We start from the raw sequence: 17,391 nt of genomic DNA, 5'->3' as shown, positions 1-17,391 counted from the left end.
CCTGCGGCTGTGTACCTAAAGGTCGCTTACTTCAATGTGCATTTCCAGATGTATGTGTAGGCTATTTTCAACTTCTGCCAACACGTAACAAGTGACAAGGGCTTAATCATCGATACGTGGCTTTAAAAAATCATAGGAAGCAAGGGTCATAGAGCCCCCAACCATTCGTGGGCACTAAATTCTTCCCTAGAGTATCCTTATTATCTTGCTTTTCTCGGGAAAACACATCCTGAGATAACAGGCAGAACCAGCAAGCTCTTCCTATAAACCACAGAACAAAAGTTTCCAAAAGTGGTCCACTTTCCTTAAAGAGCCATTACTCTTCCCAAAGCCTGATGCTAACACACTTTGACAATCATACTAATTAGAGAAAGCTTTTTGTCAATTGTGGTCCTTAGCCAGATGGTTAATAGAGTATGCTTTTATCCTCAACATAAAGAGGTCTTTTTTTTTTAATTATGTTGTCAGATATAATTATAGAAAACTGGGAACAAATGAGGTTATGGGCTCTATCCTAAGGGGCAACTTAATACAACGAAGCTCTGTGTTCCATTGAAGCAAATAAGGGCAGCTGGAGATGCTTTTCCTCCCATTTTAATGAACTGTATACAGTGTTTTAAAACATGTTTTTATAAAAGCAACAACTACTCAGTGAAATCTACCTATAACTTAGTAAGCGAAAATTTAAACACTAAAAATAAGCTCCATTCTAGTTCTACCATGCTTAAATTTTTAAAATATGACATATTACAAACATGTGAAACAAAATAGAAAATCATCCCAAAGATTTAACAGATTTTGTTTTGCCATAATTTCTTCAGAGTGCTCTTTATTTCAAAAAACAAAACATTACAAGTAGAGCTAAACCCTATTCCAATCTCATTATCATCTCCCCTCTTTCCTTTGCACCCAAAAGTAACCACAGTCCTGAGCTTAATATATATTATTTCTGTGCTTGTTTCTGTACTTCTACCATATTCATACGTATCAAAAAAACAGTACACACTAAGATGTTGTCTTAAAAGTTTACATAAATTTTACGTAAATATTAACATACTATATGGAACATTTTACTACTTACTTTTTTATGTTTTTAGATTTTATGCTTTTTGTTTTTAGATTTATTGTAGGTGCTGCTACTGCTACTGCTAAGTCGCTTCAGTCATGTCCGACTCTGTGCGACCCCATAGACGGCAGCCCACCAGGCTCCGCTGTCCCTGGGATTCTCCAGGCAAGAATACTGGAGTGGGTTGCTATTTCCTTCTCCAGTGCATGAAAGGGAAAAGTGAAAGTGAAGTCGCTCAGTCATGTCCGACTCCTAGCGACCCCATGGGTCTGCAGCCTACCAGGCTCCTCCACCCATGGGATTTTCCAGGCAAGAGTACTGGAGTGGGGTGCCATTGCCTTCTCCGATTGTAGGTGCAGTTACATGCTAATAAATGTGAAATGAAGTACAGTTGACTTGTCTTCTGCAGTGGCTCAGCAGTAAAAGAATTTGCCTGCAATCCAGGAGCCACAGGAGACACAGGTACAATCTCTGGTCGAGAAGATCCCCTCCCTCTAGGATGGCATGGCAACTCACTCCAGTATTCTTGCCTGGAGAATTCCAAGGACAGAGGAGCCTGGCAGGCTACAGTTCACAGGGTTGCAAAGAGTCGGACATGACTGAAGTGACTTAGCATGCACGCACAGTTGACTTATTATTAGTTTCAACGTAACTCAACATAATAACTTGATATTTTTATACATTAGACTCCATTCAAAATTATTATAAAATATTGATGATATTTCTATGCTGTACATAACATCCTTGTAACTTATTTTATACCTAGTAGTCTGTACCATTCACCCTATTTTGCCCCGATCCTAGCCCCTCTCCCCTCTGATGACCACTAGTTTGTTCTCTATATCTGAGAGTCTGTTTCTCTTTTGTCATATTCAGGTTCCACATACAAGTGAATACATACAGTATGTGTCTGTCTCTTACTTATTTCCTAAGCATAATACCATCCAGGTCCCTCCATGCTATTTCAAGTGGCAAAATTTCACTCCATTTTTATACTAGGAAAACGAAACACTAATTCAAAAAGATACATACAGCCAATGTTCACTGCAGCACTATTATAACAGCCAAGCTATGGAAGCAACCTAAGTGTCCATCAGGAGTTGAATAGAAAAAAAGATGTGGTAGATAGATAAATATACATGCAGTGGAATAATGCTCACGATTCATTCATTCTGAATGCTGAGGAGTATTCCATTGACATCGCATATACCATTTTATTTATCTTTTTCTTACTTCTCTTTTTCTCTTCCATGATTCTGTGGAATCACTATTCCACAGAATATCTCTGTGCATGTACCCTTGTAAACATGTGCCAGGCTTCCCTACGGGAGATATCTAGAAGTGAAGATGCAGGACTACATGGCATGCAAACACTCAATTTCATTGAAAGTGAAAGTCACTCAGTCATGTCTGACTCTTTGCAACCCCAGGAACTATACAGTCCATGGAATTCTCTAGGCCAGAATACTGAAGTGGGTAGCCTTTCCCTTCTCCGAGGGATCTTCCCAACCCAGGAATCGAACCCAGGTCTCCTGCATTGGAGGTGGATTCTTTACCAACTGAGCTCTCAGGGCAATACTGCCACACTGCTTTCTTGAGTTATTGTACCAACGCGGCGTTATTGGATGTCTAATGGTTAGCCACTCTGATGCCGTTACCTATTGTCTCACTGTAAGTTCATTTGTATTTACTTGATGCTAGGGAAGATGAGCATATTTTCACATGTATCAGGTTTGGGGTCTTTTGGGAACTGTTGGTTCATATCCTTCACACGTGTTTCATCCTTTTCTTACTAATTTGTAGTATTACAAATATTTTTATATATTTTGGGTACCAACCATTTGCAAATGTGTGTGTAACAAATGGGCTTCCCAGGTGCAACTAAAGGTAAAGGACCCACCTGCCAATGCAGGAGATGCAGGGTTTGATCTTTGGGTGTTGTTTTTTTGTTCTTAAATCTTTTCTTTATGATTATTGCTTTATAGAAAGTCTTAACATTCTATCACTTATGTACAAGATAGGGGCTAAGCATACGGTTCACTGAGTCAGACTGCCCCGGTTCAAATCCTAACCCTCTCTCTTACTAGCCATGTGGCCTCGTATGAATTTATATTAGGTCACTGTACCTGAATTTCTTCATCTATAAAAGGAGAATAACACTAGTTCCAATAGTTATGAGAATTCAGTGAATTAATACATACAAAGCACTAAGAATAGTGGCTGGCATACAGTTGCTGCTGCTGCTAAGACGCTTCAGTCGTGTCCGACTCTGTGCGACCCCATAGACGGCCACCCACCAGGCTCCCCTGTCCCTGGGATTCTCCAGGCAAGAACACTGGAGTGGGTTGCCATTTCCTTCTCCAATGCATGAAAGTGAAAAGTGAAAGTGAAGTCGCTCAGTCGTGTTCGACTCTTCACAACTCCATGGACTTCAGCCTGCCAGGCTCCTCCGTCCATGGGAGTTTCCAGGCAAGAGTACTGGAGTGGGTTGCCATTGCCTTCTCCATGGCATATAGTTAGCTCTCAACAAATATATTACTGTTATCATGATTTGTAGAATTATGTCAGCTATTCCCAGGTAGCGCAAGTGGTAAAGAACCCACCTGCCAATGCAGGAGACATAAGAGACCTGGGTTCAATCCCTGGGTCAGGAAGACCCCCTGGAGGAGGGAATGGACACCCACTCCACTATTCTTGCCTGGAGAAAACCAAGGACAGAAGAGCCTGGTGGGCTACTATCTACTAGGTCACAAAGAGTTGGACATGACTGAAGCAACTTAGCATACATGCATATGATATTTAGCATCAATTTGCCATGTTCCTTCAAAAACCCTACTGGGATTTTAAGTCACATTAACATCTCACCAATTATACCTTACAATTTACAAAGGGGAAGTTTTATCTTTACAACACAGGGATCGAAGGATCACCGCCTTAAACAACCAAGTGATCACTTATGGTATCAAGAATAGTGGTACAACCTAACATGTGCTTCTTGCTGTGTATGGCATCACCTATAAAGTATTCTTACAAAATGTATTTAACCTGAATTTAATCAGGCATTTAGACCCAACTCCCAATTTTCAGGAAATATCAGTGATAGGGACCAGTCAAACTACACAAAGAAACAAACCTAGAACGTGGGGTATTCTAAAGATAATGGCTGAACTCTTACATACTCACTGCCACGCGGATAAAAGTGGCAACCTGTTGTGAATTAACAGAGACTAGAGATGTACGACAGTCAGAAGTGTACAGTTAGAAATGTACCTTGTACTGGACTCTAGTTTGGGGTGGGGGGTGGAATCTGTAAACGTCATTTGCGGCATAATTGGGAAACTGGTTATCAGATCATATTATGGAACTATTGTACAATTTTCTTAGGTATAATAACAGTATTGTGATTGTGTAGGATCATGCCCTTATTTGTAGGAGATACATATTAAAATACTTGATGTCTATAATTTAATTTCAAATAGCACAGTAAAAGCAAATAAACAGCACAGATGATAAGTGTGCCAAAGTATGACACATATTAACAACTTTGAATGCAAGCACTATGTATATGGTGTTCCTTTTAGTATTCTTTCAAATTTCTGTATTTTGTTCCATTTCTGTATTTTGCTTTTTTACACAATAAAAAGTTGTAAAACATAAATTGTGTTAACTTCACAGACTGATTTGCAGAAAAGCGTTATCGATACAATATCTACAAACTGCAGGGCTTTCCATCTATTTCTGTCTTATTTTATGCCCTTCAATAAAGTTCCATAATTTTCCTTGCAAAGCCTTTTACATATTTGTTAGATTTCTTCAAGATACTTTGGAATTGTGATGCTTTTGAAAACAGCACCTTTTTGAAATTGCCCTGTAGATACTGACCGAGTGAACTGCCCAAATATTTTGATTTGTTTCAATACCTGCACTCCTTGGACAGCAGAACTACCCAAAACAATTCAAGTAAGCCAAACTCAAAACCTTTGCACCACCCCTCGTGAAAAAGTTCATTGTTTAATGAGCTTCTGCCTTCTCAACACTGCTCAGATCCAGCACCTCTCTTAGATTCTCATTCCATTCTCTCTTGTTTCTAGGCCCTAATGTGTGTCCCTGCTTCCTCAACAACTCCCAACCTTACATGGTCAGATTAAACTACAAGAATCCTGATTATGCTGCGTTCTTCATCAAACTTCTCCAAGATCTCTCCAAACTGAATGAATATGGTAATTGTGGGAAGCAGACTAACCGCCACAAAGCTGTCTGCATCCTAATTCCTGAGTCCATGAACAAATTAGGTTCCATGGCAAAGGAAAATTAGGATGCAGATGGAATTAGGAGTGCTAATTAGCTAATCTTTAAGCAGGGATGATCTTAAAAATCTTTAAATTCTGGATGATCCAGGCAAACACAACAAAATTACAAGGGTTCTTGTGGAAGCAGAAGAGGGAGGCAGAGGAGCAGAGTCGGAGCCATGACTCCAAAAGGATGGTGAGAGATGCGATACTGCTGACTGTGGAAGGAAGGGCGGAGCCACGAGCTGAGGGCTGTGGGTGGCCTCTGGAAGCTGGAGAAGGTGAGGAAAAGCACTCACCGTGGGAGTCTCCAAAAAGGAGCGAGCCCTGACAACACGCTAAGGGTAGCCCAGTAAGACCTGGTGGACTTCTAACCTATAGTAAGATGATACTCCTGTAAGATAATCATCAGTGTTATCTAAAGCCATAGCGTTTTTGGTAATTTGTTACAGCAGCAATAGAAAACCAATACGGCTACTGGAAGCTGAAGCTGCCGTATATATCACAGGAAGCTCAGCTCAGTGCTCTGTGATGACCTAGGGGGAGGGATGAGGGTGGAGGTGCAAGGGAGACTCAAGAGGGAGGGGATGCACACACAGAGCTGGTTCACTTCACTGAACAGCAGAAATAACACTGCAAAGCAAGTATACTCTAAGCAATTAGTTTTTAAAAAAAAACTAATACAGACACTCAGATTCAGGGTGAGAAGTTACACTTTTGCCTAAAGATATGTTCTTTTAAAAGAATTTATAACCTAGCTTATAATTCTCTTAAAGGAAATAAGGAAAGGAGATTTAATATGCTGCCACAGATGAATGCAATCAGTTCTTCCAATCTGACTCTCAATCTTTGGGGCAAATGGCAACCCACTCCCGTATTCTTGCCTAGAAAACCTCACGGACAGAGGAGCCTGGTGGGCTACAGTCCATGGGGCTACAAAGAGTCGGACACGACTGAGTGACAGAGCCCACACACACACTTTCTGCAATTTCTGATTCTGCTGGTCAGAAGCTGGAAGGAAAGAGACATATGGTGCCCTGAACTTAACTCTATTTCTCAAAATTTTTACTCATTTGTTCCCCCTAAAATAAATATTCACCAGACACTTCAGTGACCTCAGTTTGTTTGGTTTATTAATAAAGACAGGAATTTAGTATTATAAAGAAGATTACTACTCTTGAATCTCAAAGCCAAACATAGAATGTCAATCACGGGCATGGCTATTAGCACCTGGGGCAAGGCAATTCTTTCCTGTGAGTGACCATTCCACAAACTACTGGACATTAAGCATCCCTGGCCCCTGCACACTAAATGCCAGATGACCTCCCTTCCAGGCCTCCAGGTCTCCTGACAACCAAACACACCCCACAAACATTTCTAAATACCCTCGCTTTGGGTCAAGAACCACCCACATGGTGTTCATTAACAATGAATCCAATCTACTTATGGCAATTTGCCTGGCCTGTTCCTATAAAACTCACTAATGGTCTTACACACTATTCTGGAAAAATCAGGCATGTTCAAGGCAATACAGTTTATAAAGAAACACAATGAGATGATCAGTAAAAAGAATATGTAATGGAAATAAACTGGAGATGTTCACTGGGTTAGGAAAATGAAAATAGCCATTGCTCAACATTTTACAAAACAGAAGATCTGTTGTTCAGTCCCTAAGTCGTGTCCTACTCTTTGTGACCCCCATGGACTGCAGCACACCAGGCTTACCTATCCTTCACCATCTCCCAGAGTTTGCTCAAACTCATGTCCATTCAGTCGGTGATGCCATCTAACCATCTCATCCTCTGTTGTCCCCTTCTCCTCTTGCCCTCAATCTTTCCCAGCATCAGGGTCTTTTCCAATGACTCAGCTCTCCACATCAGGTAGCCAAAGTACTGGAGATTCAGCTTCAGCATCAGTCCTTCCAATGAATATTCAGGACTGATTTCCTTTAGGGTTGACTGGTTGGATCTCCTTGCTGTCCAAGGGACTCTCAAGAGTCTTCTCCAACACCACAGTTCAAAAGCATCAATTCTTTGGCACTCAGCCTTCTTTATGGTCCAACTCTCACATCTGTACGTGACTACTGGAAAAACCATATATGGACCTTTGTCAACAAAGTGACGTCTCTGCTTTTTAATATGCTGTCTAGGTTGATCATATCTTTTCTTCCAAGGAACAAGTGTCTTAATTTCATGGCTGCAGTCATCATCTGCAGTGATTTTGGAGCCCAAGAAGAGAAACGCTGTTTCCATTGTTTCCCCATCTATTTGCCATGAAGTAATGGAACCAGATGCCGTGATCTTGGTTTTTTTTTTAATGTTGAGTTTTAAGCCAGCTTTTCCACTCTCCTCTTTCACCTTCATCAAGAGGCTCTTTAGTTCCTTTTCTCTTTCTGCCATTACGGTACTATCATCTGCATACCTGAGGTTGTTGATATATCTCCCAGAAATCTTGATTCCACCCTGTGATTCATCCAGCCTGGTATTTCACATAATGTACCCTGCATATAAGTTAAATAAGCAGTGTGACAATATATACCCTTGATGTACTCCTTTCTCAATTTTGAACCAGTCCATTGTTCCATGTCTGGTTCTAACTGTTGCTTCTTGACCTGCATACAGGTTTTGTTGGAGGCAGGTAAGGTGGTCTGCTATTCCCATCTCTTTAAGAATTTTCCACAGTTTGTTGTGATCCACAAGGTCAAAGGCTTTAGCAGTCAATGAAGCAGAAGTAGATGTTTTTCTGGAATTCCCTTGCTTTTTCTATGATCCAAAGGATTTTGGCCATTTAATCTCTGGTTCCTCTGCCTTTTCTAAATTCAACTTGTACATATGGAAGTTCTCAGTTTGCCTTCTGCTGAAGCCTAGCTTGAAGGATTTTGAACATAACCTTACTAACATGTGAAATGAGTACAATTGTGTGGTAGTTTGAACATTCTTTGGAATTGCCCTTCTTTGAAACTGGAATGAAAACTGACCTTTTCCAGTCCTGTGGCCACTGCTGAGGTTTCCAAATTTGCTGGCATATTGAGTGCAGCACTTTCACAGTATCATCTTGTAGGATTTGAAATAGCTCAAGTGGAATTCCATCACCTCCACTAGCTTTGTTCATAGTGATGCTTCCTAAGGCCCATTTGACTTCACATTCCAGGATGTCCGGCTCTAGGTGAGTGATCAAATCACCGTGGTTATCTGGGTCATTAAGATATTTCTTATAAAGTTCTTCTGTGTATTCTTGCCACCTCCCCTTAATCTCTTCTGCCTCTGTTAGGTCCTTGCTGTTTCGGTCCTTTGTTGTGCCCATCTTTGCATGCAATGTTCCCTTGATATCTCTTAATTTTCTTGAAGAGGTCTCTAGTATTTCCCATTCTGTTCTTTCTCTATTTCTTTCCATTGTTTACTTAAGAAGGCTTTTTTATCTCTTCCTGCTATTCTATGGAACTCTACAAATCTATAAACCTGTTGTTTAAATACCCCTTCCCAAGGTGACCCTAACAGCAGAAAGCAATCAGAGGCTTACAGCTTTGTGAGAGCCTGAGACAGTCCCTATTATTTTCCAGGCCTATGACTGGGCCTGACTCCTCAGGCATCCACATAAGGCCTTACTCTCTATTTCTCACCAACCTACTCTTAAGAAACTATACAGAGTAGAGGACTTCTTGCTACTTCAAACTGTAAATATGTATTTCTCCTTTTAAAATCAAATCAGTGCTTTGGATTTACAATTTTGGTCATTATCTTGCTGCAAAACAAACTAATTTGTGAAGCCCACTGTGAGGGGTCTGACCATATGCCAGGACTCATTGGCTCAAAACCAACCTGAAAAGCTAAGAATATAAGGTGAGCAGGTTTTACCAATCGCCCAGAAGATGCTCTTAGAAAAAACAAAACAGCTCCTAACCCAACAGAAATGAACCAAGAAACAGTAACACATATAGTTTCCTCTATTGGCTTATTTCCAGCTGACATTGCTCAGCCACAGAGCATCTCAACTTAAATTCCTCTGCTCCCTCCAAAATATTTCCTCTAAACATGTTTCCATAGAAGGTGCCAAGAACAGTTTGCTACAAAAACAAAGAATGAAAAAATATCCATTAAGCCTCTGTGCTTCCAATGCAAGGGTTTGATCCCAGGTTAAAGAACTATGATCCTGCATGTCACACAGCACAGCCAAAAACAAACAAATAACAATAACAAAAAAAACAAGAAACAAGATTTTCAGCACAAAAGAGATGCAAATAACAATCTAAAGGAGCTTTAAAAAAAAGTATTTATCATCAGCCCAAGAGAGGAGAAGAGGGAGGAAGATGGGCCAACAAGAAGAACTTACTGGACAAAAGTAGGTGTTCTCCACGATGTGATGAGCCACCACACTGTTCTCGGCAGAGAGAGACATGATGAAGAGCAAGGCATCCCGGGCCTGCTGGCCTACGGTCCCCTCCCGGTGAATGAAGGGGATCAGAAGGGAGAAGATGAGGAAGTTCGCGGCCCCTTGGTCCTCACTAGTGTGGAAGAAGAGTTCCAGGATGGATGGATCTTTGGCAAGAATGGAACAGAGCTGATTGAGCAGGACCACCAGCTTCCCCTCCACAGTGGGGGTGGTTGTTCCCGAACAAGAGCTCAGCAACATCATCAGAGGCTTCAGAATGGGCTTGTGGTGCAGCAGAGGCTGGTGGGACTGGGTGATCAGCATCTCATACATCTTGAGCTGCTCCATTTTAGTCTCATCGGTAAATTCCCGCCTCAAGCTCCAAAGGAAGAGTTTCTCCATGATGTTCTCGGAGACCACAAATTCCAGGATTGGCCCCATGGCAGCATCCCTGGCTTGCTCTTCAATCAGCAGAAAGAGCATGTGCTCTACATAGTTCTGTACAGCGCTGGCCTCATCTGGAGGGATGGACCCGTATTTTGCCTGGGTGTTCTTCAAGGGGTCATGCTTCTCTAAGATTTTCACAACCTGTAACCAAATCAAGTATGTGTCATCCATCCGATGTTTATCATAGCTTACAAAAACATACCACTGCTGATTGTACCAAATCTTCATGGAAAATGCAAGAGCCATGACCCCCAACAAGATATATGTGAGCAATGCTATATTCAAAATGGATAACCAAGAAGGACCTACTGTATAGCACATGGAACTCTGCTCAGTCATGCGGCAGTCTGGATGGGAGGGAGGTTTAGGGGAGAATGGATATATGTATATGTATGGTTGAGTCCCCTCACTGTTCACCTGAAACTACAACAACATTGTTAATCGGCTACATCCCAATACAAAATAAAAAGTTTAAAGTTTGGGAAAAACAAGATATGTGAGCTTTCTGCATCTCCCTCTCATGAGAATAAAATGAAGAGGTTAAAAACTACAGAAAGAAGATGTTTGAAGTGGTTCATTTATCCTAGTTACACATGTTGGCAACCTAAATGTCAAAGAAAGTAATATGGTTATGTAAATTAAGCTACATACATTCCTGGGCCTATTATTATGAAGACTATTGAGCAAAATTAAAAAAAAAAAACTGTAAATGATATGTCAGATGAAAAAATAAGTTAATTGTATACAATTAGACTCATCATGATCAACTACATCGAAAACATGAAAGTGAAAAAAGACTAAAAAAAATACATAACAATAGTAATAGCTGTTGTGTTCAAAGTAATGACAAGGTCTGAAATTTTTTTTAAGCTGTCAAGAATATAATAGGGCTGTTAAATCTTAAAATACATTAAATGAGCAAGACTACCGTTGTTCCCCTACAAATAGCACTGATTTGAAGCTTTCAGCTGCAGAATGCAGCTCCTCACATGCCCCTGGCAGAACAACAGCCCTCCCTGCCCTCCTTGATTGGCACCCTCTTCAGTAAAGCAGGCATCATTAGGAAGGGGGAAAAGGAACTAATGAACCTGAGACACATACCTAGAAGAATCCCCTAACGTACGGCATATGCTGAAATTTTAAGCGTGAAGAGTTTGAATGGTGTATTTTTTCAAGCCAGAAAAAAAATTTTGAGATAACCAATTACAAAATAAATCCCTAGAGCACAGGGTTTCTATTTGGGGTAACGAAAAAGTTTTGAAAATAATAGTGATGGGTGCACAACATTGTGAATGTAGCTAATGCCACTGACTAAAAATGATAAAGATGGCAGAGCTTGTTTCATATATTTATATGTACCACCAAAAAAGAAAAAAATTACTGAAAATTAAAAAAGTAAACAATCTCATGTGACAAGTCTAGGTGTTTCTCTCCCTAACTGCTGGCCTTTTAACACTTCCTCTCTCTCTCCACCCATCAATACTTAACTTCTACTTTGGTACCTGAAAATTAAAACAATTTTATATCTCAGCTTCCATTAAACTTTATGACTTGTAATTTCTACGATAAATATCCATTCAATTCACTTCCTTTAAAATGTATACACGTGTTAATTCTCAAGCATTTTATCACTGACTTTAAGTTGTTCCTTTTTGCCTTTCTGAACCACCCGCTCTGTGGAATCTGTTTCACTTCGGTCTTACCCTCCCGGCCCAGTTCTAGGACCTGCTGTTACATGTTCTGGTATTTAGGTTATAGAATTTTTGCAAGTCACTGTGGAAACTGGCAAAAGAACAAGGCTATGTCAGCAGGCGTGAGCAATGAGGGAAATTTATTTCTCAGGGAAAAGTCTAAGTCTTTCCCCTTTCTGAAGCAGAGTAAAAGAACATTTATAGACTAGGCTAGTATCCTTGTGGATGAATAAATTTCTACAGAATCTGTAATCTCCATCGGCTTCCACTATAAAATTAAAAATACTGTCAGGAAAAATATCACCCCGAACACCCTTGAGCTGAGTTTCAGGAGGAAGGCTTCGGTTAGCAGTTACCCAGGACATACACAGCTCAGGGACTTGTGGCCCAGGCCTTCCCAATGGCCATCCCCTCTTCATGGCTGCACGTGGACTGCAGAGTGCCCCCCTCTCCCCCAACCTCCATGAAGCCCTCCCGGACTCCGCACAAGCCTGAGGATGTCACTGTGAGAAACACCGGGATCTGCTGTCCTCCTTTCCCTTGGTTCTGACCTTGACAAAAGCCTCAGTGTGGGATCGCAGTACCAGACTCGTCCAAAAGGGGGCACCACCTCAATATAGCATGCTCTCCAGCCCCAAAGCCCCCTTCAAGGCTCCACATTCTGAAGAGCAAATTAGCTCTATACTTATATTAATTCTATAATTTCAAAGTTCACATATTGAGTTTACTTATGAGAGCTATCTATACAGCAAGGCCTCGGGGTAGAAATGTAATTATACTTTTCATGTATGCTTAGACTGTCTAAACTATCTGAAACTGGGACTGTGCATTATACATCGATAGCGGCACTGCAAATGAGCTCCATCTTTCTAGAAAACAATCTGGCAACATGTAACAGAAGCTATGAAGTTGTTCCTGCCCTTTGACTTGTTAATCTCACTTTGGGGAAAATGCCTCAAGGAAACAACACAATGATAATTTGTTTTAAAATGTTTACACCAGCTATATTTTCAATAATGAAAAATAAAAATATCATTGACCCAAATGGTCAAGAATAAGAGAGTTATAATCACTATGTTACATCACCATATACTAATGCTATTAAAAATAAATACGAACTGAATCATATCATTACATGCCAATATATAAGGAGAAATAATTTAAGTTAAAAACTAAACATACTGACAAATAGACCCATACTTAGAAATGAGTTTGAAGATATAATGAGATTGTAAGGTTAATTAGTTCTTCTTTCCTATGAATTGATCTAATTTCATAACATAAGTAAAAAAAAAAAAACAAAGTAATTTTGTTCTTATGTCTAAAAAAAAGACCAAACACTGAGTTAAAACAGTAATTAACAGAAACTCCTAACCAGTATAAATTTTCATATATGCATATGTGTTTATTCTATAGGCATGCCTTTAAATATTTATAAAATATCTAAATGTATATATGTAAATATAGAGCAAAACTATTTACATGATGACAAGCCACACTTTTCTCATGGATTAATCTTCACTTATATGATTTATTCCAAGACACTCCTCTGCAAACAGACCTACTTTTGGTGGGGAAGGGGCCACGAAAAACCCAAAAGAGAGAACTGAGATTTTTATACAGAATGTACACTACATAGCAGCTGTTACACTGAAACCTCTCTCTGTATCCCCCTTACAGAAGCTCTTCTACACCACCTTCTGGGTTCACGGGCAGAGAAACATGAGAACAGACCTGTGCTGGAACAGGGCCCCTGACTCGTTCCCCAGTCTGGCCTGGAGGCTTGACTGGTGTGTTACAACCCGGCCCAAGTCATGGAAACCACAGTGCTCAGCAAAGTGCTGGCTCTGCCTGTGTCGCCACTCAGCCTTAACCTCCCTCTTCAAGCTGTCGGGAAGATCCCGGGCCACCTCCCTTTCCCTTTTAGGCAGACACACCCTTGACCTGCTTTTGCAAGTGTGCTCCGCGGGCCCACACCCTGCGCCTGGTTCCCACCCTGACAGGGAATGCCTAGGGAGCTTCCCGGCTGAGCACACTGGCCAGCCCTGAAACCCCTAGGAACGTCTGTTCTGATGTCCCAAGTCAGCCGTCCAGGTGGGGTCAGAGCCCTTTCGGGTTCTGCAGGCTAGTTCCTGATGTGACCTCGACTTTTTAATTTTTCCCTTATGTGCCCTCCTCTCACATCACTCCCACCAAACTCCAACACTCCTGGGCCCTGATTTCTGCTTGCTGCCCAGTTTCACTCATCTACTGCCTGATCCACTCCCCTGATAACCCTCTTATACTCTCAAACTTGCCTCCAATTCCCCAGCCCTAGCTCTTTCTCAGCCATATGTGCTTAGTCTCAAGGATTCAGTTTAGGGGAAGAAAACACAATTATGGGGGCAGAGAGATCCAAGTAGGAAAATATACTTGGCAAATATTTCCTTTACTAAACAAGTTCACTTTGTTAGGCAGCTTCCTTTGTGACTCAGCTGGTAAAGAATCCGCCTGCAATGCGGGAAACCTAGGTTCGATCCTTGGGTTGGGAAGATCCCCTAGAGAAGGGAAAGGCTACCACTCCAGTATTTTGGCCTGGAGAATTCCATGGACTGTATAATCCATGGGGTTGCAAAGAGTCAGACATGACTGAGCAACTTTCACTTTCACTTTTGTTAGGCCAAATACCACTGAACAAACCTTATCAACCCCTGATAAAGCCCATCAGTTCAGTTCAGTTCAGTCGCTCAGTCGTGTCCAACTCTTTGAGACCCCATGATCCGCAGCACGCCAGGCCTCCCTGTCCATCACTAACTCCCTAAATCCACCCAAACCCATATCCATCGAGTCGGTGATGCCATCCAGCCATCTCATCCTCTGTCATCCCCCTCTCCTCCTGCCCTCAATCTTTCCCATCATCAGGGTCTTTTCAAATGAGTCAGCTCTTCCCAACAGGTGGCCAAAGTATTGGAGTTTCAGCTTCAACATCAGTCCTTCCAATGGACACCCAGGACTGATCTCCTTTAGGATGGACTGGTTGGATCTCCTTGCAGTCCAAGGGACTCTCAAGAGTCTTCTTCAACACCACAGTTCAAAAGCATCAATTCTTCGGCGCTCAGCTTTCTTTATAGTCCAACTCTCACATCCATACATGACCACTGGAAAAACCATAGCCTTGACTAGACGGACCTTTGTTGGCAAAGCAATGTCTCTGCTTTTTAATATGCTATCTGGGTTGGTCACAACTTTCCTTCCAAGGAATAAGCGTCTTTCAATTTCATGCCTGCAGTCACCATCTGCAGTGATTTTGGAGCCCAGAAAAATAAAGTCAGCCACTGTTTCCACTGTTTCCCCATCTATCTGCCATGAAGTGATGGGACCAGATGCCATGATCTTAGTTTTTTGAATGTTGAGCTTTAAGCCAACTTTTTCACTCTCCACTTTCACTTTCATCAAGAGGCTCTTTAGTTCTTCTTCACTTTCTGCCATAAGGGTGGTGTCATCTGCATATCTGAGCCCATGCTCACTATATAACCCAAATAAGATCAGATACAGCACTGTAAATGGTTTTCCAATTACAGCCAGGCATTTGTTGATCTACCAACTGTAACATATACAAGCTTTTGTATATACACTATATATACACACATGCATACATATAAATATGGAGTCATTTATATATTTGCATAAATTTTACATATATGCGCAAATTCACATATATTAAATTTACATGTCTGTAAATTTACACATATAAATTTAATATATGTTATATACATTACATGTATAACATAAATATAATAAAAATATATATGTAAATTTATATACATAAGGATATAAATACAAAAGGATCAAAAGCCCAAATCATGTATTACGATTCTAAAAAGAAACAAATACACAAAAAATCAACAGTATGAGCAATGGCATACAAATTATCATCTGACCAACATAGCTAAATTTTTAACCTAACTTCAAAGTTATTTGACCTGTAAATATGAGGATTATTAGAGCTCAAAAAGATGAACAAATAGCATATTTCTTCCATTAAGGAATATCAGCTACTCCTATCCTTAGCTTTAATGATGGCTCCTATGACTCAGCGAAAATGGGTCTGAATTTCAAATATGCACAAATTCTAAATAGGAAGCTCAAATGCTTTCAGAATGAAAGATATACATAAATCACATAATCTCACCACATGACAACAAATTCTTCATGATAAAAATGAACATTTCTCTGACAGGAGGTTAGCTTTGACTCCACCTTACTATCATTCTATATCTTATATACACTCAGGTATCAATAGATGACTATTTATGCTACTTTGGTTAGAGCCTAGTTATTTCAAAAAAGTCACAGAATACAACCCATACTTCCAAACCCTTTAGAATGCTAATTTAAAGTGGCATTGTGGAAAAAAAAACAAGTTACCAAGCAACATTTTCCATCACACAGGAGGACAGGATTTAGTGATCTTAAAGTCAAAGTCCATTTAATGTACCAAATTAACTACAGCAAAAGCAAATTTCCATTCAGTCCTTGTTTATTACGTAGCAACTGTGTCCTGCAATCTAGGTTATTTCTTACACACCTATTCCCATGGGAGACCTTTACACAATCATTTCTTCTTATATTAAGGTAACAGCCTAATAATATATGTGTACCTGCAGAACTTGTTAACATCGGCTTCAATTCTGAACTATAGAGATGTGTCTAAATCTAGAATTAAACAGGATAAAGCAGAAACTGTATCTACATGCCATACCTCCTTGTGACCAGAGTAGTACAGTAATCACTATAATACAGAAGCATAGTAGGAGCATCAACTAATAAGATAATATGTAAACTAACCCACAATTTTTTTTCTAAAGTTTCAGTATTAGGGGAGAGAGTAATGATCTGTGTAGTAATATTCCAGAGACCCCTGTAATTCCAAGCACAGCAAAAACAGACTTATCACCAAGCATACAGTAGGAAAGCTTCTGAGATTTCAACATATTCAACAACAAGTCAATGCCTTGGCCCTCTGAGGAAGCATAGCTTTTGTTCTGCTTTACTTTCTACTGTCAAGTCTAGAGCTACTTGATACAATTTTTAAATATTAACGAACATCACTTTACTAAGAAAGATATTGAGAAGACTGAGCACGGAGTTCTCTAACGTTTTCCAGTCTTTCATCTCTTAAAGATTTCACGTAATTTCCCTCTGTTATTTAGTCTATGACGAGGCACAGACCACAAGAGTGAAGATGAACGGAGCAAGAGAAGGAATGTCACAGGGAACAGACTGTGAAATTCCCTGGCTGTGAAATCAGGGGACGCTGACCTCAAAGCCGTCTTCACTGTGATCTCTGTGCTTCTTCAATGGAGTCAGGCTACTTGGGGCTCTGCACAGGTTACCGTATTTAGAACATATTATCTAATCTTCATTATTATAGGAAGACATTTCACTTAATCAAGCCAGATTCAGTTTTTTTCTCAGCCCCATCCCCTCCAAGAAGAAAATGGCTACTAAATCCACTGCTGCTGCTGCTGCTAAGTCGCTTCAGTCGTGT

General features: G+C 40.5%; 1 protein-coding gene across 8 annotated transcripts in view; it reads right to left on the bottom strand.

The window, feature by feature from the left end:
* Positions 1-17,391, bottom strand: part of FHIP1A (FHF complex subunit HOOK interacting protein 1A) — a 381,881-nt gene that overhangs the window by 80,055 nt on the left and 284,435 nt on the right. For all 8 annotated transcript variants that reach the window (XM_081544005.1, XM_081544003.1, XM_081544002.1 and 5 more), the window contains one exon: positions 9,685-10,311. In XM_081544005.1, the coding sequence (XP_081400131.1) occupies positions 9,685-10,311 (627 nt within the window). The remainder of the gene's footprint in view (positions 1-9,684; positions 10,312-17,391) is intronic.

The sequence above is a fragment of the Giraffa tippelskirchi genome, chromosome 11, assembly GCF_054371585.1.
Source record: "Giraffa tippelskirchi isolate mGirTip1 chromosome 11, T2T-mGirTip1v1.2.pri, whole genome shotgun sequence".
NCBI classification, from domain to species: Eukaryota; Metazoa; Chordata; class Mammalia; order Artiodactyla; family Giraffidae; genus Giraffa; species Giraffa tippelskirchi.
Note: the sequence above shows the minus strand (reverse complement) of the source record. Positions and strands in the feature narration are given on the sequence as shown.